The sequence below is a fragment of the Erythrolamprus reginae genome, chromosome 6, assembly GCF_031021105.1.
Source record: "Erythrolamprus reginae isolate rEryReg1 chromosome 6, rEryReg1.hap1, whole genome shotgun sequence".
Taxonomy (NCBI): Eukaryota; Metazoa; Chordata; class Lepidosauria; order Squamata; family Dipsadidae; genus Erythrolamprus; species Erythrolamprus reginae.
In genome coordinates, this window is record NC_091955.1 from 74352362 (window position 1) to 74377097 (window position 24736).

Below are 24736 nucleotides of genomic sequence, written 5' to 3' on the forward strand. Positions count from 1 at the left end.
TATGAATATTGTTTGGTGGTGGGCACTTAGAATACTGAGCACACTGTTATATGTTGTGTGACTGTTTAGTGATTATATTAGTATGAAGATCAATTTAAAATTTTTAAAAAATATTATTAATTAAAAAATTATTGACATAAATAAATAAATATTACCACACTGCAGGTGTGGCTTTGTTCTTGACTAAAGGAATAAATAAAAATAAATAAATACAACAGTTATGTGTTGTGTGACTGTTTAATGATTATCCCTCGAGTATCGCGAGGGTTACGTTCCAAGACCCCTCGCGATACTCGATTTTTCACAATATAGTGGTGCGGAAGTAAAAACACCATCTGCGCATGCGCGCCCTTTTTCCCATGGCCGTGCATGCGCAGATGGTGTTTTTACTTCCGCACCTGGGAAGACCCAGGGAAGGTTCCTTCTGCCGCCCAGCAGCTGATCTGCTCGGCAGCGCCGCAGCAGCGAGGAGCCGAAGATCGGGGTTTCCCTGCCGCCCACGCAAAGGGGAAACCCCGATCTTCGGCTCCTCGCTGCTGCCGCGCCCGCCGCTTGTCCGCCGCCTGCCTGCCCGCCGCTTGTCCGCCGGCCGCTTGTCCACCGCCTGCCTGCCCACCTGCCCGCTGCTTGTCCGCCGGCCGCTTGTCCGCCGCCTGCCTGCCCGCCTGCCCGCCGCTCGGTGCACGAGAGAGGGAAAGTGAGAAAAAGAGGGAGAGCAAGAGGGGGAGAGATAGAGAAAGAGAGAGAAGGAAAGAAAGAAAGAGATGAGAAAGGAAGGAAGAGAGTGAGAGAGAGGAAGAAAGAGAGAGAGAGAAGAGTGGAGTATTTTTTAATTAATATTTTCTGAAAAATCGCGATATAGCGTTTCGCGAAGATCGAGATCGCGAAACTCGAGGGATCACTGTACTGTTAATATGAAAATCAATTTAAAGATTCAAAAAATATTAATTAATTTTAAAAAATATTTACATAAATAAATAAATACTACCGCATTGCAGGTGTGGCTTTGTTCTTGACTAAATGAATAAATAAATAAAAATAAATACAACACCGTTATGTGTTGTATGAGTGTTTGATTATATTGTTAATATGAAAATCAATTTAAAGATTCAAAAAAATATTAATTACTAATTTAAAAAAATACATAAACAAACAAATAAATAAATAAATACTACTACACTGCAGGTGTGGCTTTGTTCTTGACTAAATAAAATAAATAAATAAATAAATAAAAATATATAAATTTTTCCGAGATAAAAGGTCCCTAGCTTGTTCTTTTAAAAAAAGGAAGGAAAGGGTGCCCAAAAAAAAAGGCCAGTGGAAAAAAAGAGACTGCCACGTTGTTCCTCTCAGCTCGGTTCCACAGACGGAGGGGGGGGGAATGGCAGCCGCCCTCGGGGCGTATAAAGAGCCGAAGCCAAGGCAGCGCCATTCCCTGAGCAGAAGGCCGCCGGCGGTATTTTGGCGGCAGATTCTCAGGCGGCAGCGGCGGGAGGGAGATCCTTCGGCGGGAACAGCCTCCCGCGCAGGGAGGGAGGGGGAGCGAGCGAGCAGGAGGCGGCGCGGAGGGAGGGCAGGCCGGCTTCGGGAAGCGGTGTTCCGCGCTGGGACTGGTTCCTTCGCAGCCATTTTCTGTCCAACCAAACAGCCGATTTGTGGAAGGAGCCAACCAGGGCCGCACTGGAGGTTTGTGCCTGGCTCCGGCCAATGATTGCTAACCGGTTCCAACTGCAGGCTCGAATGAAATGTCCGTCTCCCTCCCCGGGCTCCGGCGTTGCCGCCGCGCCGACGCTGAGGGGACCAGGAAGTGTGGGGAGCCTGGAAGAAGGGAAAATAAAAGCAGCCCAGCGGCCGGAGCCTAAGCGGAGCCCACGCCTGCCTGCCGCTTCTTTGTGGCCGCGTGGGGAGGGGGAAGGCGAGATGGCGGCGCTGGCCGGCCGGAGCCTGGAAACGCGGGGCGGCGGCGGGGGGGGGGAGACAACCCAGCGGCGGCGCCTCGTCCTGAGTCGCCTGCGGGACTGGAGCGAACCAACCGTCCTCATCCCCCCCTTTTTTTCCCCGAGTGGGGGGGTCCCCCTGTGCCCCCCTCCTTGATATTTGAGGGGGGACTGTCGTAACCCTCAGGTGGGGGGGGGTGAGCGAGGCTGCTGTGGCGCCTCGTCCAGAATCGCCTGCGGGGCTTGAGCGAACCAATGGTCCTCGCCCCCCTTTTTTCCACGAGTGGGGGATCCCCCTGTGCCCCCCCTTGCTATTTGAAGGGGGGCTGTCGTAACCCTCAGGTGGTGGGGGGGGGGGAAGAGAACCCAGAACGAGGCGGCGGCGGCGCCTCGCCTAGAGTCGCCTTCGGGGCTGGAGCGAACCAACCGTTCTCGCCCCACGTTTTTTTCCCGAGTGTGTGTGGGGGGGGGGTTCTCTGGAGTCTGTCTCTGAGGAGGGGGACTATCGTAACCCTCAGGTGTGTGTGAGTGGGTTTTGCCCCGTCAGGTGGAGTCGGGCTTGTTTTTTTGAAGCCCGTCTCGCTTTTGTCCGCTTCTGGCTCGGCTTTGGCCTAAAGGAGAAGGACGGCGCGGCGGGCTGAGGGGGGGTTTGTGCCTGCCTCGGCCTTCTCCGTGGCTTTTTTTGGCGCTTCCAGGACTGGGGTCGAATTGGGACGCTGGTCAGAAAAGAGCTCCTAGGAGACGCTCCGTCCCGCTGTCCTTTAGGGCATGGCGGCCCTTAAAGTTGGGGGGTGGGGAAGCCGTGGGGGGGCTGCTATTTATCGGATTGCCCCCTCCGTTGGATCTGCGTTGGGTTTCCCCCCCCCCCCTCTGCGCGTTTGTTAGCGTTCAGGCGTTGCTGTTGTTTTTCTCTTGTTACGTCTCTCCCACGTGCGTCTCCTACACACGGTTGTCAAAGGGCCTTGATCCCTCCCAGCCTGAAAGGATTCAACCTACCAAGTGGATCTACACTTCTCAGTAATTCTTTTTTTTTCCCCTTCTAAAACGTACACAAAACTACAGCAGACTGGTATTGTTGGGTCAGGGTGTTGTTGTTTTTTTGCCTGCCTGCCTGCCTGATTTTAAGGTGTGACCATGTGAGTAAAATGCTTGTGCAAGTGCAAATATTTCATCGGATTTCTCTGACTTGTTGGTTTCTGGTTATGACTTTATTTGCCTCTAGGTGTTTGCAGATTCATTGCTGGATTATCTTTTCCAGGTTCTTTCCAGGTATTGATGTCAGGTTCATATGTCTAGTTTTCTGGATCCATTTTTCTTTTTTTGAAGATGGAACCACATCAGCCCTTTTACATACCTCTGGTAGTCCCCTGGTGCTCCAGAAGCTTTGAAATATATGATCCGATAGTTCTGAGATCACATATTTAAGGGAGCCTTGCATATTTTCTCTAGGATATGTGTGTGTGTATCACATGTTTTTTCCAACAGAATATATATATCATGTTTTTGCTAAATTTGAAAATTAATGGAGACTAGGATAGATCTATTTTGGCCTTATTCTGGCCTCATCAGCTAGCCATACCCTCACTGGGATTTGAACTTGTAGCCTTTGCCTTGTAAGACAGAGAATTATATGTATGTGTGTGTGTATACACTGCTCAAAAAAATAAAGGGAACACTTAAACAACAGAATATAACTCCAAGTAAATCAAGCTTCTGTGCCGGTGCCTGGAGGCTGTTAGGGTCTGGATGGGTGTCAACAGACTCAAATTCAACCCTGATAAGACGGAGTGGCTGTGGGTTTTGCCTCCCAAAGACAATTCCATCTGTCCATCCATTACCCTGGGGGGGGACTTACTGACCCCCTCAGAGAGGGTCCGCAACTTGGGTGTCCTACTCGAACCACAGCTCACATTAGAGAAACATCTTTCAGCTGTGGCGAGGGGGGCATTTGCCCAGGTTCGCCTGGTGTACCAGTTGCAGCCCTATCTGGACCGGGACTCGCTGCTCACAGTCACTCATGCCCTTATCACCTCGAGGCTCGACTACTGTAACGCTCTCTACATGGGGCTACCTCTGAAAAGTGTTTGGAAACTTCAGATCGTGCAGAATGCAGCTGCGAGAGCAATCATGGTCTTTCCCAAGTATGCCCATGTTTCATCAACACTCCGCAGTCGCCGATCAGTTGGTTGCCGATCAGTTTCCGGTCACAATTCAAAGTGTTGGTTCATGGCATCGGACCAGAATATCTCCGGGACCGCCTTCTGCCGCACAAATCCCAGCGACTGGTTAGGTCCCACAGAGTTGGCCTTCTCCGGGTCCCGTCGACTAAACAATGTCATTTGGTGGGACCCAGGGGAAGAGCCTTCTCTGTGGCGGCCCCCGGCCCTCTGGAACCAACTCCCCCCAGAGATTAGAATTGCCCCCACTTTCCTTGCCGTTCGTAAACTTCTCAAAACCCACCTCTGCCATCAGGCATGGGGGAATTGAAATATCTTCCCCAGGCCTATATAATTTATGTATGGTGTGTTGTGTGCATGTTTTTTAAATTATGGGTTTTTAACTTCGTTTTATTAGATTTGTATTGTACATTGTTTCTATCACTGCTGTGAGCCGCCCAAGTCTACAGAAAGAGGCGGCATACAAATTTAATAAATAAATAAATAAATAAATCAAACTGTCCACTTAGGAAGCAACACTGACAATCAATTTCACATGCTGTGCAAATGGAATATTTGTGCAAATTAAATATTCAATGAGAATATTTCATTCATTCATTCAGTTCTAGGATCTATTATTTGAGTGTTTCCTTTATTTTTTTGAACAGTGTATATACATATTCTGGGCAGCGTACAGATTTAGACAGAAATTATTAGTAATTAAGAGTGTTTTATCCATTGCGCATAATGTATATGGCCTGTTAGTTTCCAGAATTGCTGAATGATATTAATTAGAAAATTTGTACATCTGATAGGGAATCCCCTGTGGTGTTCTGCTCATTGGTAAAGCAAGTGAAAAGCAAAGACTATACAGTATAACAGTTCAAAAGCAAATCATGGATGTCAAGTGACGTTATTAATCTGTCCAATTGTCTGCTTTGTTAGACTACAGACTAATGCAGGTTGTACAACTAATGCAGGTTGTACAATAGCATTTAGTTAACAGTTAAAAATAGTGCTGAAAATGTAATATAGTAACTGTTTTTCACACTTATGACTTGCAGTATTCCAATGGTCACATCATAAAAATTCACACGTCTGCCAGTTGACTCGTATTTATGACATTTGCAGTGTCTCGGAGTCATGCGATTACCCTGTGTGACCATTGCAAGCAAAGTCAATGTGGAAGCCAGATTCATTTAACTGTGTTACTAATTTAACAACTGCAAGGATCCACTTAACAACCCTAACAGGAAGGCTCATAAAAAGGGGGCAAAACTCACATAATAAATGTTTTAGCAACATACATTTTGGGCTCAATTGTGATTGTAAATTGAGAATTACCTTTATATATATACACAGATGCTTTTGCAATTAATAACATATAAAATGGAATAATTGCATCATTTGTCAAGTATAATTTTAAAAGGGCATAGAAAACGAAGCAATAATATTCAGTATAGTTACTAATAAACTAATGCACATTATTGTCTTTAAAAATAACTCAAAATATAGGTACTTAGATTTATATAAGATAAATATATTGTTAATGTACTGCTAGTGTTATTGAAAAGATAGCTTATGCTAGTTTACCTAATATTGCAATTCTATATATGAATTCATGATATACAGTAGTTTAAGAAAGATGTCAAAGATTGATTATCTTTGCAATGGGATACATTTACTTATAAGTTAAGTCTAATTGACCTTTATGAAATCCATAAATAACAATGAGGATTAGAATTGTAATATCTCATTTTAAGATTAAATGTAATGTAATGTATTAATGCCTTAACAAAAGTTGAATGCTGTGACAGTATAAAATGCTGAAAGATATATTGTAACTGTTATTTTAAAGGAAAAGATTTAAAAACCAATAAAATATAATTCTTTTTAGAAAGGACAGAAGGGTAGAATTACTTTCAGACTTGGAAGATTTTGTTAACGTTAGCATATAATAAAGACAGAGCTAGCTTTAAAAAAAGAACTAATGGGGATGCTAATAATTCCAGTTAATAACTTTTCAAAGTACATTTCTCTAAATGTAAAAATGGTTTCCCTACCCAATTGCATAATAGAAATGTAATAATTCTATTATAAATTAAGATTTATGAAAATATGATAAAGACTCTTTTGGCACATTCAGATGTGATAGCTGATTTTAACACATCTTGAAGACTTCAATAGACACTAGACAGGACTTGACTGAAATATTGTACCAGGAAGGCCCAGGACTGCAAGTTAAAGAAGCTGGGGGAAAAATATCCCAGAGGGATGCTACTTTTCTAGTGATATCAAATAGTTTATGTCAGGAGTGTCAAACTCACAGCCCGCAGGCCAGATACGGCACGTGTTGGCTACACCCACTGCCGGTTTAGCGAAGGGAAGGGGGAAGTTATGATACATCATATCATAGCGTGTCTTTGTGACTTTGAGCCCCTAGTCTATGTGGACATATCCAGAAGTATTATCTGCATCAGAGAACCAGTTCTGACAATCTCTCATGGTTTGTTGAAATGTCTTGTTCCTCTTGCTGATATGATCTTGTCTTCATTCTCTTCCCAGTTACTGTAATCACAGGGGCAGACAGACTGGATCATTTGCAGCCATTCTCTAAGCAGAGAAACATGGGTTAATGTGTCCTGGGACTATGTTAGGGATATCAGTGCAGACCATTCTCTTCCAGCTGGAATGACAGAGAACTGTACTCTGGTACAAATGTCTGGCTCTTGTCAAGCAATCCAAAACAGATTGTTTAGTGGTCTGGTGCTGTATCTCTTTCCCTTGCAAGGGAAAGACTGTAGCAATTTGGCATGTGATCAAAGCATCTCTTTAACTGAATGCTCATCCCTTTCAACCCATTTCTTTCACACTCCTCTCTGGGCACGCTTTGAGTCACAAGGTGGCTATCTATAAGCCTCTTCCTACTTCCATCCACTTAGTCTGCTTCAAGTGTGAACTACTGAGAACAGACAGCCCCTTCTTGGGTTAGATTAGTTTTATTCCATTATTGACCTAGTTCAAGGGGTAGGCAAAGTTGGCTGTTCTGTGGCATGTGGAGTTCAACTCCCAGAATTCCTGAGCTAGCATGATTGGCTCAGGAATTCTGGGAGTTGGAATTCACAAGTCATAGAAGAGCCAACTTTGCCTATCTCTGGCCTAGTTAGTAAAACGGCAGTAGATAATGCTTTCTCGGCAGGGGGATAATTGAGATCATTTTATTGCTTTTCAATTAATAACAAAAATTATTAAACTTATGTAGTAATATTACAATCCTTATTTATGGAAGTGGCAGTAATTCTCTTTGAAATTCAGTTTAATGCTTCTTGAAATGGAGCCAAAGCATGAAATATTTACACAGAAAAACTTTTGTTTTGTGAAGTATCATTGCCTAATGAACAATGGCCTCTATTGTACAGGGCTTAATGCACTGAGAAACATTCAGTTATTTGAAATAGTGGATAATAAATTATTTATGTGTAAATCTTTAACATTTGATAACTTCTGTGTTTGATAACTTCTGAAAGACTTCAGTTTGCATAAGCGCCCAACAAAAAGATAAAGTTGACTGCCTGGGAATGATAAAAGAAATGCCATATCATTGCACATGAATAATAGTATCCTGGTGTGCTAAAACAATTTAGTAGATAGATTGAACTGAATAATAAGAAATGCAGTGGGATTTTCTTAATATAGCTGAAAGCTGAAAGTTCAGATACAGAAGATTATTGATGTTATGTATATATTTATTATTTATTTAATTTGATTTTGAGGCCGCCCTTCTCTTGAGACTCAGGGCAGCTTACAATATATTAGAAATCTAAATAAAATTACATTCTAAAATCCCACAGTTAAAAATTAGACAAACAAATTCATATGTCATACATCCTACATTCATTCATTGGGTGGGGCAAGATATCAAAGCCCCAGGCCTGCCAGCAGAGATGAGTCTTCATCATGAATAGCCATTCATGATGGTAATAATGTGGGTATATAGCCAATGTTCTGTTTAACAATGTTGTCTTATTATTGTAGATGGATGGTGATAATTCTACAACAGATGCTTCACAGCTGGGAATTGCTGGAGATTATATTAGTGGTAGTCACTATGTGATCCAACCTCATGATGGTAAGTGATATGTTTAACAGAACCTATTGATTCTTCAATGGTTAGAATTGCCTGTTCTCTTTTTTTCTTGGTATCCCGTTCTGTTTGAAATGCCTTTTTCTTTCATCCTGTCCAGGAGGCTGCCAGGGAAGATATAAATGATTTGTTTTAGTGTCTAAATTAAAGTGTAGCAAAGAACTTCTGAAGGAAGGCTGAAGACTGCATAACATTAGTACAAGAATAACTTCTTGCTCACAGGCTAAGCATGCCCATCTTTAATATAAGTTATACCTCGGGCTTAATACTGCTGGTCGTATTTAGCTAGTAGCATGGTCTTTTCATTCTTAGAATGCTGAAAAGTTGTGTAAATATGTAAAAGAAAAACTAGTAGTTTCTTTAAAGCACTGAAAGAAGAATCCAGTTAATCCTCGACTTATGACCATGGCAAACATTCAAAGTTACAATGGATCTTCCTGGAGGTACCCATGATTCAGATTTGAAGTTCTGATGGTCGCTCCTCTCCATCGTGTGACTGTATTTTTAGTGCTTAGCAGCTACTGTCATTGGCATAGTCTCACAGTCACTTATGTTCTATGGCAATTTTGCCATAAACCAGCATCTACTTCCAATTTTCAGCAAAATTACACCCATAGTGAACCAGTGATTTGTTTAACAATTGCACTGTTCACTTAACAATCAACACAAAAAAGGCCATAAAATCAGTCACTAAGATGACCCAATTTACAACCATCAAGAGATACAACCTTGATAAGCAGGCTTCATTACTGCTGTAACTCAAGGGCTACTTATAACAAAAGGGTAATATAAAGTAAGTGGTTTTTTTAGTTCGGTATCAGTGCATTGATTAACATTCCTGATTATGTAATTAATATTTATATGTGTTTTCTTAGATACTGAGGACAGCATGAATGATCCTGAAGATACAAATGGTTCCAAAGAGAGTTTTAGAGAGCAAGATATATATCTTCCTATTGCAAATGTGGCAAGGATAATGAAGAATGCTATACCACAGACAGGAAAGGTAATACATGTAAAATAAATTTTTGGTAGTTTTCCATATTTTAAATCCAGATTAGGGACTTGGTATTGCTTTTTAACATTAAGTCATCAGTCTCTGGTAACAGGCAAAAGCACCATATTTGTTGGTTAGTTCCAATTCCATCTTGTCCAGAATAGAATTTTGTATTTTTTTGATCTTAAAGATCAAAATACTTTTAGGCTTAAATGTCTGAAAGAATATATCTCCCTGTATCTGCCTGCCTTCTTTTTATATTTTAGACATGTTCCATTATTATGCATTTTTATATTTTTATTGTGTTTTGGAGGGGGTTATTATAATTTTTATCATTTTGGAAAATGGTAGTTTAAAAATATGTTAATGTATATTGTATATTTTAGATTGCTAAAGATGCAAAAGAATGTGTGCAGGAGTGTGTCAGTGAATTCATCAGTTTTATTACATCAGAAGCAAGTGAGAGGTGTCACCAAGAGAAACGGAAGACAATAAATGGAGAAGATATTCTCTTTGCTATGTCTACCTTGGGGTTTGATAGCTATGTTGAACCTTTGAAGTTGTATCTTCAGAAGTTTAGAGAGGTTTGTCATTCTATTTGCAACTATTTCACTGTATGTTTAAATATATTTGTATTGGAAGTAAAGATAGCTGGGTCATTTGTATGTGTTACTATTGGAAAAGATCACTTTTTACCTGCACTGCAGTGTTTTGTAAAGGTTTTCCTTTACTATACAGTTGTATATGTTTATACCATTTCCCCCAAAATAAGACATCTTCTGATAATAAGCCCAATTGGGCTTTTGCGTGTGCGGTAATAAGACCAAGTACTTATTTCAGGGTTCCAGAAAATATAAGACAGGGTCTTATTATTGGGAAAACACTGGTAATAGAAAAAAATAGTCCTATTGTTCGTATCACATGGACTAGATTTTACAAGCAGCTGGTATTTACCAATTTGTTGTTTTAACAACCTAACTTTAATGTGTTAGCTTCTAAGGAAAAAATGGATGAGAATCTCCAAGAAGTTGAACTAAAGTATATAAAATGTTGTCACAAACAATCTTTCTTCTCTTCCCCCTCTTTTTGTGCTGTTTTATTGCAGAGGGGAGGGGTTGTGGCCTTGCTTCACATCTGTTTTACTTCTACTTTGTTTATCATAGTGATAAGAATGAACAAAGTGGAGCAGAATTGATACATATGTATCTCATAACAAGGAAAGAACTTTTTGTTGCATTTTCTCTGTAAATAGCTATTCATAGCAAATTGGAAGACAGAACCTCACATCAGCCTCTTGTTAAGGCAGACTAAACTGGCAGCCCAATTTGCCATTTTATCCAAGAAGCTTGCCCAGAAAACCTACTATATGAATATTTAATTATGATCACTGATAAGGCAAAAATCAACAGGCTCCTATTAGAAAAAGTCTTTTATATAGGAGAGAGAGATTTCAAACTTATTCAATTGTATTATGAATTGCATAAAATGCATGTATTATATGTAAAACATTACTATTTTTCAAGGCAATGAAGGGAGAAAAAGGCATTGGTGGAACAGTTACCACAGCAGATGGTCTTAGTGAGGAACTCACAGAGGAAGCATTTAGTAAGTATTGTATTCCTAATACTGACTGGGGCAGATGTGGTATTTGTTGCTTAATACTTACAATTAAATAGGATTGTTAATTGTATCAAACTATAGCCAGTATTTATGAGAGAGTTTAATGCAATCCACAAAATATTGATGCTATATGTAGGTAGTCTTTGGGTTAGGGACTGGGCAAAGTGCAAAGTCATGTGACCTCATCACTTAGTAATAGCAATCCCAGCTATCATTTCCAGTTGCCATAATAATTCCAAGTTCCAGAGATCATTAAGGAGAATGTGGCAGAAGTCCCAGTTAAGTAGCATGGATGAAGGGGAAGATCCAGTGCAAGCTGCACATGAGCCCAGGTTGATCAGGGGATTTGAATCATCTGGGACCTTCCCTGACTTTGCTTGTGGGAAGCTGGCAGGGAAGTTTGCAAATGGCAGTCACATGGCTCTCTGCAATGTTATAATTGTGTGCCAGGCAATCAGGTGTGATCAAGTGACTGCAGAGATGCTGCAGTGGCCAGAACTTTGAGGATTGGTCATACATCCATTTTCTTGAACACCACTATAATCGTGAACAATTCAATGAACAAATGGACACAGGCCATGTAGTTTGTTCATGAATCCTTGAAAACAAGATTAAAAATGAACAAAGAATTTTCCTGAACGTTTTTTCAGCAAGATTTCATATTGATGTACTTCACTTGTTATCATCACTAAATGATTGGCCGCTGAAGAGAATTTCCATTGCATGTGAGATTGTATAACATATATTTTGATGCATAAAAAGTTATTCCTTAATGAAAGCACAGAGACAAAACAATTTGGATTATTTACTGAAGTATATAGAAACAATGTTACTTTTTAAAATATCCCTCATTCACAAAGGAGTCTCAAGCCAGCATTGTTATTTATTTGAAATGGTTATGTCCTATCCATATTCAGAGACTCTCATGCTGATTATAATGAAGAAAAGAGAATGAAATAATACTACTGTGTAAAATTAAATTGAAAATTAATTTAAAATACTGTTTAAAATACACAATTGTTTACCTGATATTCAGTAACAGTGGTGTAATTTACCTAAACTAACCATGCATTCCTATTGTAAGACAGTTTTTAAATACAAGTTTTTGTAGAAAACAAATGTTTCTTTCATTCTGGGTTTTATAAACTATGTAGAGTTATTATGTCTCACAAGAAAGATCCCATTGTAAACACATTTTTAATCTTTGCATTTTGATAACAGATGTGTGTCTCTTTTGCATAGAGTTCATTGAGCTATTAATTAGATACCTTCCACTAGTTTTGAACTCTGCATTTTTTCCATTAGAATACAGATGCTTTTGAGTGGCTGAAGATAATTATTAATTGTACATAGTTCTGGTAGAAAATCTAATCAGGCAGGAAAGGAGGAATTCTCTGATAAAACTTTGTCACAAAAGAACTGCATTAATTGCACAGTTGTTTTCTTCACTGAAGTCCACGTAGTGAAGGACTGAATAAAAAAATCCCTATACTGATTAGAGGATCGTTTGAATGCAGATCAAAGCATGCATAGGCATTGCTGATAGAAGCTTCTTTTCTGTCTTCCTATTTCATCTGAAGGTCAGATGACCCTCCTGAATGTTGGAAAATAAGGCAGAGAGATCTTTATATAAACACCATAAAAAGTGTCTAATTTTTAATCATGCTCTCTGTCTCTCTCTCCAGCAATACAGTATACAGGTAGTCCTTGATTTACAGTATTTTCTTTAGTGAACTTTCAAAGTTACAACGGCACTGAAAAATGGGGTTTATGACTGTTTTTCACACTGTTGTAGCATCCCAATGGTCATATGATCAAAATTCAGATGCTTGGCAATTGACTGATTTATGATAGCTATAGTGTCCCGGGGTCATATGATCACCTTTTGCAACCTCTTGACAAGCAAGGTCAATAGGGAAGCCAGATGCACAACTATGTTACTGACTTTACTGCAGTGATTCATTTAACAAATGTGGCAAGAAAGGTCATACAATGGGACAAAATTCACTTAACAAATGCCTCGCCCTTAATAACATAAATTTTGGGCTCAGTTGTAAGTGGAGGACTATCTGTATTATAATTTTTAAATGCTCAGAGAAACTTTGGGAGTAGATAGGTGGAGGATAGAACATGAAGCAGCAAGTATGTGAAACTTGATGACTGAAGTTAGTAGACCTACTGTTATATCTTTGAAACCATGCTGTTTTGTCAGAAACATTGCATGTAATTTAATAGGCTTGTAGCATTAGATGGAACTTGCCTTATTGAACTGATCAGGTGTGTATGTTATTAAAAAATATTTGCCAGACGTAGACAGACAACTATAAAAGATAGAGAACCTTTGAACACCTTTTTCCATTAAAATTCAGTGATGTACTTCTGAACAGTTGTGCTTTTAAAAAACTGAAAATATTAACATGCACTGTAAAGAATCAATCTGATTTCCAAGTGTAAGAGACAGTCAATATATGTTTTTATTCATACTACTGTGTATTTTTATTTTCCAAATTAGTTCACAGTTGAACTCTCAATTTCTTGTCAGGAAGGTCTAACATTCATCTGGCTCTATCAAATTGCAGTTCCAGAACATATTAGTGAAAGAGATCAGCTTTGATACTGTTTAATGGTACATACTTAACTTGGATTTGATATTTAATTCTTCATGAACAGAAATCATCTAACAATGCTATTTTTCTTATGCAGCTAACCAGTTGCCAGCAGGTTTGATAACTACAGATGGCCAACAACAAAATGTCATGGTTTATACAACATCCTATCAACAGGTACATTTTCTTCCTCTCCCGCCCTTAATTTTTGTTTAATATTTCCAGTTCTATCAGTACAATGAACAAGTGTTATTGCCCAGATCACTACAATAGATTTCACAAACGAATGTGTTTCTGGATGGATTTTTGAAATTAATGTGTATTTGTATTCTATTTCCTAGATTCCTGGTGTTCAACAAATTCAGTTCTCATGACTTGAAAGCTTTAGACACGTAAGAAATATGAACAAGGAACGCTAAAAGAAAGAGAACTTAAATTTGAACTGGCTAGCGAAGAAAGAAATGTCACTTTGTATATTCAATAGTTGTAATGTAGCTTCCTGAGGCTTGACTAATTGAGATGTGAACTCTGATTCAAACCTTTTTTCATGAGTGATTTTAAAAGAAATTGGATTTTAAAGGTATTAAAATATTTTGTTTTGTTTTGTACAAGAGTTTGTTGCTCTGTATAACTCCTATATGCATTGTATATTGCAATTTACTACTGTCAAGAGATTTGTAGACAGTTTCTTATTTTCATATTGAATCATGTTACTTTTGTAATGCAAGTAAACAGCTGGGTTTAATTCACATTTACCCTTTGAATAAAACATAAGGGTACAGTTCATTTTGAATGCAAGTTGCCTTTATTATAAAAATTGAGATAACCTTTTGTTTTGTATCTGTCTTGCATGAGTTGAATTAAATATTTATTAATATTTAACTTGAAATCCCTCAAATGCCCACAGTTCAAAATAAGTGCTCCCAGTACTTTCAATGTAATACTTTAAATAACGAGAATCTAGAAGTAGCCAATCTTTAGATCCTAGCATTTTAACCTTGGTCATGGTCCCCGGGAACTATTTGGCACAAGATGTAAAAGAATGAAGGTGGTTTTGTCATGAACTGTTGTCTTGTATGCAGAATTAGTTCTGTGGATTGTCTGGTACCCAGTATCAGTGTTAACTGTATCTGGTAGTGCAGTCCCTGTTTTGCAACAATTAGAAATACAGTATGTAGTAAAAGATGTTGGTTTTTTTGGTTGATCTTTGAACTAGGGATATTCATCTTGCTACTTTTGAAATAAATTCCTTTTAATTTATGATTTCTCTCAAAAGAAGCCAGACTGTTTGATACTTTATTGTCAGATTACCTCTTTAACATCTTCATAATCATGATGTCTGAGAACTGGGATCTTAATTACTGTGGAAGTTAAGAGGGGCATGTAAATGGAAGGTTTAAGCATCTATTTGACTGTTTCCTGTTGCTGCAATAAATTTTAAGATACCTAAAAATATTGTGATTTGTAGAATGACAATAAGTGAACAAATGCCACCGAGAACTTGAAAATAAAATTGATCAGCAAAGCTTTGTCCTGGACAGAATTGGACAACAAAAAAGGGCTGCTGAATCTAAAGTGTGAAGAGAGAAATGTGAAAATCTGATGCTCATCCCTCTATGGGAACTGGTCTTCATTTTAAATCATGATGGCAAAAATCCTCTAAATCTAACACACCAAACCAACACATTCCAGTAGCATTTAACATTGGAAAAACAGAAACCTCACATAGGTTTTGCTCAGAAGCTACTTTAGTCCAAGATGTCTGTAGAGATTCTCAGTTATCCAGGTCATGGCTATCCCAATAGTGCTTTTTCAGGAGGCAACAGCTCTGACAGGTTAATGAGAAATGGAAGGATTATAAATCCTGCAAGGAATATAAATCCTTCTATTCCCCACTATCCTGCCACAGCTGAAGAAGCTTCTTAGATAAGTGAAACATCTTCAAAGAAAAAAACATGAAAATCCAGTTGCCTCCTGAAAAAAACACCTTTGGGATATTATCATCCAAGGTGATTTCTTTAAAAAAAATAGCACCAATAGAGAAAGCATCTTATCTGCAACAGGGAAATTAATACACATTTTTTCAGAAAGCTATAGACATAGTGCAATAAAAACAAAGATGTGGGAGAATCTATTACCAGATTAGAAAAGAGATATGGTGGTGCAGTGGTTAGAATGCAGTACTGCAAGCTACTTCTGCTGATCACCAGCTGCCAGCAGTTTGGCAGATCAATCTCAATAGGCTCAAGGTTGACTCAGCCTTCCATCCTTCCAAGGTTGGTAAAATGAGGATCCAGATTGTTGGGGGCAATATGCTTACTCTCTGTAAAATGCTTAGAGGGGGCTGTGAAGTGGTATGTAAGTCTAAATGCTTCTGCTAAGGCTATTAATTTTCTATTAATTCATTTTATTTGACATTGGCTGTCAATGTTATGATCAGAATTAACTTATGATTCCCCTCATATGAAATATGATTAAGGGCTTTGGAAAAAATATGAATAATTACCTTTTAATAGAGCCTAAGTCATTGCATTGTGCAATACAAGCCTCAAATGAAATTAAAAGTGTAGCAATCTAGTAAAGAGACACATTTATGAAGCTATGAAACAAGCTTCCATAGGTGAATTTGCAGTGGAGATGCAAATCCACTTGTAGTCACAGAGGATTGCTTGATTACTTTGAGCCAGTTACTTTCAGCTCAACTTCACAAAGTGGTAAGGGGAGGAAAAAATATGCTCCCTTGAATTCCTAGAAGGGAGAGAAATCTGTTTAGCATTTTATTGGTTCTACAATTAAACCTGGGTTTTGTGATAAATGTAACTATCCTACTAGGACTAACACCAATCTCATTATAAACACTGAACTTGTGTTTAAGAAATGAAGCAAATCTAGCACGTTAAACTTGAGATGTAATTGAACATTTTATACCTCTATCCACAGTAGCTTAATTAGATTTGTTGACATGATTCAAGTTGAAATTATCATAAAGTTTTTATTAAACTTAAAAATCAACCCTACACATATCACCTTGTTTTCTCCTGTACTAAAGCCAAAATAACATACTGCAAAATTTAGCTTCTTAGAACACTAAACTCCACTCTGCAATGTGAATATTTGAAATGTTTATTTTTAAATGTCATTAATACTGTTGAAAGTTGCATTGATTTAACTAACATCATAGGTTTAAAAAAACAGTAAACATTAGGACAAATCACTTTATTACAAATAACAAAGCTACTTTTATTATAGAAAATATTGGATTTCTCTCAAGACATTTCAGCTGCAGATCATAAGACCATAAATAGCTGGCTTTAATCATCACTTCAGAATTCCAGTTAACTGGAATTTTTTGTTAAAGACTGATTTATTGGTTCAGCTTACTTCAAAACTATGATCAAATATTGCTATAAATCATACCTAAAAATGGCTGCATTCAGATGGTCACATTATCTTTAGTAAACAGACACATACGAGATATTTGTCTTCATTCTTACATATCTTATTGAATAATTACTCAGCATTTTTACACAAATTGGTGCATTCTATTTTACCAAACCTAACATGTTTTGGAACAAACCAGTATATGAAACCATAAAGCTGATTTTCATACTTTTATTCTAAAATTGGTAAGCAGTTACATTTGGAAGGCAATCTGCATACATAGGCAGAAGGCTTATTTGTATCTTTTTATTAAATATATACATGACCGTCTGAACCAATTTTTATTCACATTCCATGTTACAAACAAAACTGAAATTGAATTGATGAAGTAAGGTATAAATAGCAACGGACATTTCCATTTATAAAGATTGATACTAAATCTATTATTGAAGTTGGAACAGGATGGACTAATTTATACAAGATTGTTATACATATACAGTACTGTATTTACAAAGGCAAGCAAAAAACAAACAAACCAATAACCAGTTTCCCAAATAGTCCGATTTTATATATATTTTAAATGAAATTAGGTTGACCCACTTATCCAAATGATACTTTTAAACAATATGCTTCAAATATAAATGTAGAGTTGGATGAAATACATTTTAAGTGCTATTAAGAGAAGCAGGCTGCATAAATAGCTAGACAATGTATGGGTGAGGCTACCCAAGAAATTATACATGTTATCAATCTAGTTCCATATATGGAAAACTGCTGAATTGTGGTTAAATCATAACAGCCTATTGGTATAAGTACATGTACACTGAATCTCAGATCTGAATTAACACCACCACAATTTTACCTTTGGTAATCATGACATACTCTTAAAACAAGTGCAGAAATATATGAACTCAAAAGTGCAAAAATACTTACAGATATACTCAACAGATCATATTGTTAAGTAAGGTATCTACAATCAAAAGTTATTAATAGCCATATAATTCTCACATTGTGACAGTAGGCCTAATTCAAAAAAGTTATAGAAAACAAAATACTACAACTATTTTGAGTTGAGTTCTTAAAGGTACTTCTCTTTGACCCTGTGACCACTGGGATATCTGGATTCAATCCAGAGTTGGAAGTTTGTGGCAGGTAAAGTGAAAGGAAGCACATTTCTTATGACAATTCAAGGAAGAACTGAAATTCTAGCATCTAAAATGGACCTTTTTATGAAATGCGACCTTCAACTTTGAAGAATGTACAGTGGTACCTCTACCTACAAACGCCTCTACTTACAAACTTTTCTAGATAAGAACCGGGTGTTCCAAGATTTTTTTGCCTTTTCTCAAGAACCATTTTCCACTTACAAACCCAAGCTTCCGAAACTAACTGGAAAAGGCAGGGAGAAGCCTCCATGGGGCCTCTCTAGTAATCTCCTGGGAGGAAACGGGGCCTCCACCCTCCCTGAGGTTTCCCCAATCACGCACATTATTTGTTTTTACATTGATTCCTACGGGAAGAATTGCTTCTTACAAACTTTTCTACTTAAGAACCTGGTCACGGAACGAATTAAGTTCGTAAGTAGAGGTACCACTGTATAGATTTTTGAAGTTTCCATTTCACAACACTAGTTTCAAAAATCTAATGTTTAGTTTGAGTTATTTGTCATTGCTAAGAACAACCAGAATTGTATGGCGGCAACATACATTTTCTGCCTTAAGAAAGGGTATATAATAAGGTGCATGAAAGAGTATGTTAGTTTCACTCTGAGTATCTGTATTATTATGCCACAAATAGACCAGGGGTGGGTTCTAACTTACCTCGCTGTCGATTCGCTTCCTCCTATGCTGTGTGGCTACACGCGTTGCACACCGCGTTGCCGCACTGCGCACATGTGCAGTGTTGGAAATTTGCAAAATAAAATTTGCAAAGCCAAAAATAAGATGGCAGTGTATGCACAGTGCTGGAAAGTTGGCTTCTGCGAATGTGCAGAAGAAAAAATCAGCAAAAAATTCTTTTAAAAAATTAAATTCCCCCAACCCCTCCTCCCCCCAAAAAGATGGCAGCGTCCATGAATTGGCACTGATAGAATCAGCTCTGTGACATCACTAGCAGTTTGCTACTGGGAGGAACCCACCCCTGCAATAGACACGGTGTTGTATAGGTAGTATAACTGACATCCCATCTCATTCTCTTAATATCACGCTGCAAATATTTTATCTCAGGAAAAGCCCAGTAAGTTACTATCAGCTGACTAACATACACAAAAGTTTGTTGATGGAACTTATTCCTTCTTAGAGAGTAGCCAGTAAAAAGTGCTACCAAATTTCTAATTTATTACCAATCTTTTTAACAAGTAGTCCACTGCTTTTCATGGCATTACAGATTGTGCTGCATCGGTATGATTATTGTAAAGTTAGAATTTTATTATATTAGGGTGGCTTTTTCGACCTGCCTCTCTCCTGATGTCTTAGGATGTGAGCTTTTAGCTACTATTCTGGAAACTTTCAGTTCCCACATATCTGAAGATACAAACCACCTGTTCCCATACATCAAACTGCCACTGTTATTCAAATATCTCCGGAACATGATTATTAGTAAGTATTGGGGATAGTTGGGTGAGTTGAGTCCTAACTCTATTCAAACCACGAACTTACTTGGATTATGCTAAACCATTGTGTGGAAGCGGTAATTTAGGTTTGTCTTACATTAAGCTATAAACTATATAAATCACAGTGGCTTAATTAATATATCATAAATGATTTACAATGGGCCTTCGCAAAGATGTTTTGTAACTGTGAACATGGAATGATAGTAAAGCATTAGTATTACCATAATCCACTTTAAAACTGATCCTCGCAGATCAGGTGATTCCCATCTTAATTCTTACGCATTGATGGAAAACTGAAGTGCAAAATATTCATTCTATTGCACATATCAGGTTCAAAATAGAGATTATTCATTTTTTTTTAAAAAAAAAACATTTTATTTAGATGCCAAAGGATGCAATCCACAGGAACCTGTATAAGGTCCATGCAAATTAATGTAAAAAGTACTATTGTTCACAGAAATATCCCGTGGAATGCATCATTAAGCTCTATTTACCACCTATATTATATACTGGCACAATGTAGCCACTTTATGCTATATTATGATAAACAATTACTCATGTATAAAACGGCATCTAAATGCCTCTATTTAATACACTTGTGTGCTTAGGAACAGATTAACATTCCTAGTAAGTGCTTCATACACATTTCTGCTACATAAGGTGGTAGATAAAAGTGCACGCTGGCATTCTAGATTATTACTTTGTGATGCACTTGCACTACTTTGCTGTGTCATGTAGAAAAACTGAAGTGGAATGAAGCAGCTGGCACATTAGTCATAACATGATTAAGATAAAAAGAAGTCCAATGTTACGAGAGGAAACTAAGGCAATTAGCAAAATAAAATCCCAAGCCTTGGAGGAAAGTCATGAAAAACGTGTGACGGAAAAGCAATGCAAAGATGTGCAAATCTGCTTTAACTTTAGACCAATACAGTTAGTTTCTGGAAGCAACACAAAAATGTTACAATTCTTACTAGTGCAAAATAGCATGATTATGCCAAAACAAGGCATAGGATTCTTTCCCCCTTTTCGTTCTTCTTTTTTTTTGGGGTGGGGTGGGTGGGTGAGTATGTGATGTGTTCATTATGGAGTACTTTTGTACATGTTCAAACTTTCTACAGATTTTAACATTTCTATGCCCATGAGAAATTAATAGTAGTGCATTTTCACACAGTTTGCTTTTCATAACAGAAGTGACTAGTTTAGCAATTTGCATATTAGGATATTCTCAAAAGATTAGAATATGTGTTTGTAAACACTAGAAAAATCTTTACAAAAATGAATATATTAAAATATTCTATACATTTTAAGTTACTGTAAACGAAAGTATCTTTGTTACACTAAACATGGATACAAAATATAAGCCACAGGAGAACAAATCTGCATATATATCAAATTCAGGTGGAACAGGAGCATTATCTACTAACTTGTGATTTGTCATACTTCGAAGACTGCATTTGACGTTTTATCTTTTGGGTTCTACCTTATAATATTATTGTATTAAGCCACATGGTCAGAGTTTGCTGGAAGACCTTTACTGACCTATGGCATCACATCAGCTTCGCCTTAGTTCCAAAATTAGGTCATTAACATATGCATTATGGGTAGCGTTAAAAAAATTGTTTATGCAAAACTGTTCAGAGATAATCTCTACTCAGCTCAATGGGATTTATACCCATTGCACAGGCCAATGTTTTGCAGCCTGGGTTGCATTTTTTTGTGTGGGTACCAGAAGACAAAGGAACCTTGACAGTAAACCTGCCCGAGAATTAATGGAGACATTCTCAATTTGCTTCTCAGGTAAGGAGGTGTTAAAGCACTAGTTCTAGCCCTTATCTTTATTAAAACCAGAAAAAAATTGCACTATCAAAAATTAATAATGCTGAATTTGGTAAGCATTGTAGCTTGATGCTACAGAAATAGGGGCGACAGAGCTGTGTGATTCTGCAAAACTGCAGCTTTAAATGAATGAATGTAACCAGTTGATTGTGATGTCCACAATAGTAACCGAGTAAAGTCTCTACTCCTTCAAGCTGTTTTTCATTCTTAGGCAGGCCATCATGTTAACAGTCTTTTAACCTCTCACTGGATAAAGGCACACCGCTGTATGCTATCTCAGCACAACACTATAGTTCATTCTACGGAGATAATTCTTATGTGATGGCTTTCATTCCCTCCAAGTCACTCCCACAAATATTTTGGAAAACATGTGAGTAATTAGGTAGGGAAACAACTCTTGTTTGACAAGGGTACATATTGCCTTGTTTCCTATTTTTTATAAGGTTGATGAGATTCATACTCATGAATAAAGCTGTACTTCAAAAGCAGCCCTACGCCACAAAAATGAACGAATAAAAACCTAAGACAAATCACTTTTCTCTGAAACAGTTGTAAAAAGGTGACTCAACCAGTATTAATGATAAAAAGGCCATTATTCTGTTGAAAACCAAATAATTCACTTTTAGCATCTCTGCTATATATTTACGGCAGTCTTCAAACAGCTCATTCTACAATAGTTTTATAGCCATCATACATGAGGATCTGAACACAAGGAAAGTTTTAGGGGACTCGCTTATTTGCTCCCCAAGCAAACCTCTGAGTTCTATTTTAAACATTTGTAAATCTGCCCTGAAAATAATTTAAAGAGAAATTAGTATTTATGTCCTTTTTTTTGCCTCCCATCTCACCAATAAGGTGACTTAAAACACATTATTCTTCCTCCTCCTCTGGTAAATTTCTCTTTAAGCGATTTTCATAACACATCACAAATTCTCTTTTTTTAATTTAATGAAATTTAAGAAGTAATTGAACATCTATGTTTAGGAACACAAAGAGCCTTATTTAAACCATAATCTAACTCAAGATTGTCTACATTAATTAGGAGCAATTCTCTGAGCTTTCAGATAGGGCCTTTCTTAACCCCAGCTCAACTACCAGAGATTTTGCCTTGGCACCGTTTCACATGCAAGGCACATGCTCAGTCATTGAGCTATGGCCCTTTCCTATGTGTTGGAAGCTAACACAACTGGGGTTCTCTGTGTTAGGAGATGTTGTAAGGAAGACTCTCCAAAAATTCAGATGATTACATAACCTTCTGGATAGTAGCCAGTGACCATGCTGGATAAAGTACTACCAAAAAAATATGATCACTATAGGCCCAGTATTTCAAGACTGTACCATGCTGATCTCAAGCTGGCATAAAATGAAATATTTGGAAGATTCATAAAACTTCAAGAGTGCTAACTGCCAAACTCATAATCCGCAGTGTAATAGCCTGCTTCTTACTTTGAGCTTGATGTTTTCATTTCTGCAAGGAAAGAGAAAGTTTTGTTACATCTTCAGGCATTCAGAATTGTTCATAAACCTGAGAACTGACTTTATTCTTGACTAGCCAAATCAAAAAATTTATATCAAACTGTTCACTGATGCTATATGTTTTAAATAAAACAGGGATATGAATAAAACAGGCCATGTTTTCCTTTTTGGTAGGACTAAAAATTGTGATACTGTGTTTCCATGAAAATAAGACCATGTCTTATATTTTTCTGAGCCCTGAAATGCACTAAAAGCCCAATTGGGCTTATTATCAGGGGATGTCTTATTTTGGGGGAAACGGTAGTAGAGCAACTATAAAAAATGGGCAGAGTTACAGTACATTATATACGGGTCTAGGAACATGTTTGGTACTTAGAGGGTTTTTTTTGTTTATAATATATGTTAAGTTGACTTAAGGATTCAAATCAAGTTACAAGTTACTAAAAGGAGGCCCAAGACAGAAAATTGCCAATCGTCTATTGGAAACTAAAGAGCCGATTCTGCAATCTCCTTCTAAATCTAATACTTCATATGGGGTTCATATATATGAATTATACACTAGCAATTAAGATAAAATTCATAAAGCGATTGGCTCATTTGTGGTCGTATGTTGAGGACTACTTGTATTGAGAAAGATTTGGCTTAACCAGTCAATTTACCTTGGAGCCATCGAACCTGTGTGGCTGGTCCATATCCCCTCTCATTCTTGGCCGAAATCCTGAACACAATGGCCGGCTTGGATGTATGATCAACATGAGCGTTTGCAAGCTGGGCAGCAGTCACTGTACATGAGGTCTTAAGGCCACAATAGATTTTCATGAACATAAGTTGATTAGGATTTTCATGAAGCTGGGTGGTTCTTATTGCCAAATAAGCGGAATATTCCAAGATATTTCCCGAAGGAGAAACTGGAGGCTCCCATGAAAGATGAATACAGTCTGCACTCTAAAGAAGAAGCAAAAAAACTCCCTTTATAATTTTGGAGAGAAAAACTATAATTTTTTTCTCTAATTTCTGGTACGGGTAGATTACTTAGCTGCTCAATACCGAGCAAAAACCTCGGAGGCACTATTCAGTTCATACATTGTACTGAGCCCTAATATGGCTTTCTGGATCCTGGGTTAGCGTGTTGTGAATATTCAGTTTAAGACTGCAAATGTACTATGTTTCTGATTTAGTTTGATCTGAGAACTAAATCGATGGTTTATTCAATAAAACATGGTTAAATAAAATAGGCCTTGCATGATAAACCAATATATTCAGATTTCTTCCCGTGTATATCTCTGAGATTTCTGGCGACGTTTTGAAGAGGTCCCACTTGTCATCTTCAGGCTGGTGCTTTTGTCCTTGTGTTCGCCCTGGCATAAGGACAAAAGCACCAGGCTGAAGATGACGAGTGGACCTCGTCGAAATGTCGCCAGAAATCTCTGAAACTTACACAGGAAGAAACCCGAATATGCGAAGACCTTCATATATATGTGTGTGTGTGTATGTGTGTGTGTGTGTGTGTGTGTATATATATATATATATATATATGATGGTCTTGGTATGTTCAGGTTTCTTCCCGTGTAGGATTTGGAAATTTCTGGCGACGTTTTGATGAGGTCCCACTCATCATCTTCAGGCTGGTGTTTCTGTCTTTGTTCTAGGGCGAACACAGCGAAACCTGAGCTGCCTTCCCTCTATAAATACTGGTGGGTGGGTGGGCATATACATATATATATTCGTAGATTTTCACGGGTACAGGTATGACGGTCTTGGCATATTCAGGTTTCTTCCCGTGTAGGATTCAGAGATTTCTGGCAACGTTTCTACGAGGTCCCACTCGTCATCTTCAGGCTGGTACTTCTGTCCTTGTTCTAGGGCGAACACAGCGAGACCTGAGCTGCCTTCCCTCTATAAATACTGATGAGTGGGTGGCAGCTGCTGAGCCATCAAATCACACCCACCCAGCAGTATTTATAGAGGG

The 24736-nt window shown here is 38.0% G+C and overlaps 2 protein-coding genes across 4 annotated transcripts in view; one reads left to right on the forward strand and one right to left on the reverse strand.

Annotated features, from left to right (window-relative positions):
* Window positions 1–1364: 1364 nt before the first annotated feature.
* Window positions 1365–14913, forward strand: NFYB (nuclear transcription factor Y subunit beta). 3 transcript variants are annotated; one of them, XM_070756257.1, is made up of 7 exons: window positions 1365–1686; window positions 8129–8222; window positions 9113–9243; window positions 9621–9818; window positions 10758–10839; window positions 13558–13637; window positions 13802–14913. In XM_070756257.1, the coding sequence occupies exons 2-7, from the start codon at window positions 8129–8131 to the stop codon at window positions 13832–13834; spliced, it is 618 nt and encodes a 205-aa protein (XP_070612358.1). In that variant the 5' UTR covers window positions 1365–1686; the 3' UTR covers window positions 13835–14913. The 3 variants fall into 3 exon arrangements, with proteins under 3 accessions (XP_070612358.1, XP_070612359.1, XP_070612360.1); XM_070756258.1 differs by lacking the exon at window positions 1365–1686 and adding an exon at window positions 1796–3073; XM_070756259.1 differs by lacking the exon at window positions 1365–1686 and adding an exon at window positions 1865–2954.
* A 5577-nt stretch (window positions 14914–20490) lies between these two features.
* The window catches only part of HCFC2 (host cell factor C2), a 32769-nt gene continuing 28523 nt past the window's right edge, over window positions 20491–24736 (reverse strand). Inside the window, exons 14-15 of the mRNA XM_070756260.1 lie at window positions 23427–23712; window positions 20491–22759 (exon numbers count right to left, since the gene is read on the reverse strand). Of these exons, the coding sequence (XP_070612361.1) occupies window positions 22734–22759; window positions 23427–23712 (312 nt within the window). The 3' untranslated portion in view covers window positions 20491–22733. The remainder of the gene's footprint in view (window positions 22760–23426; window positions 23713–24736) is intronic.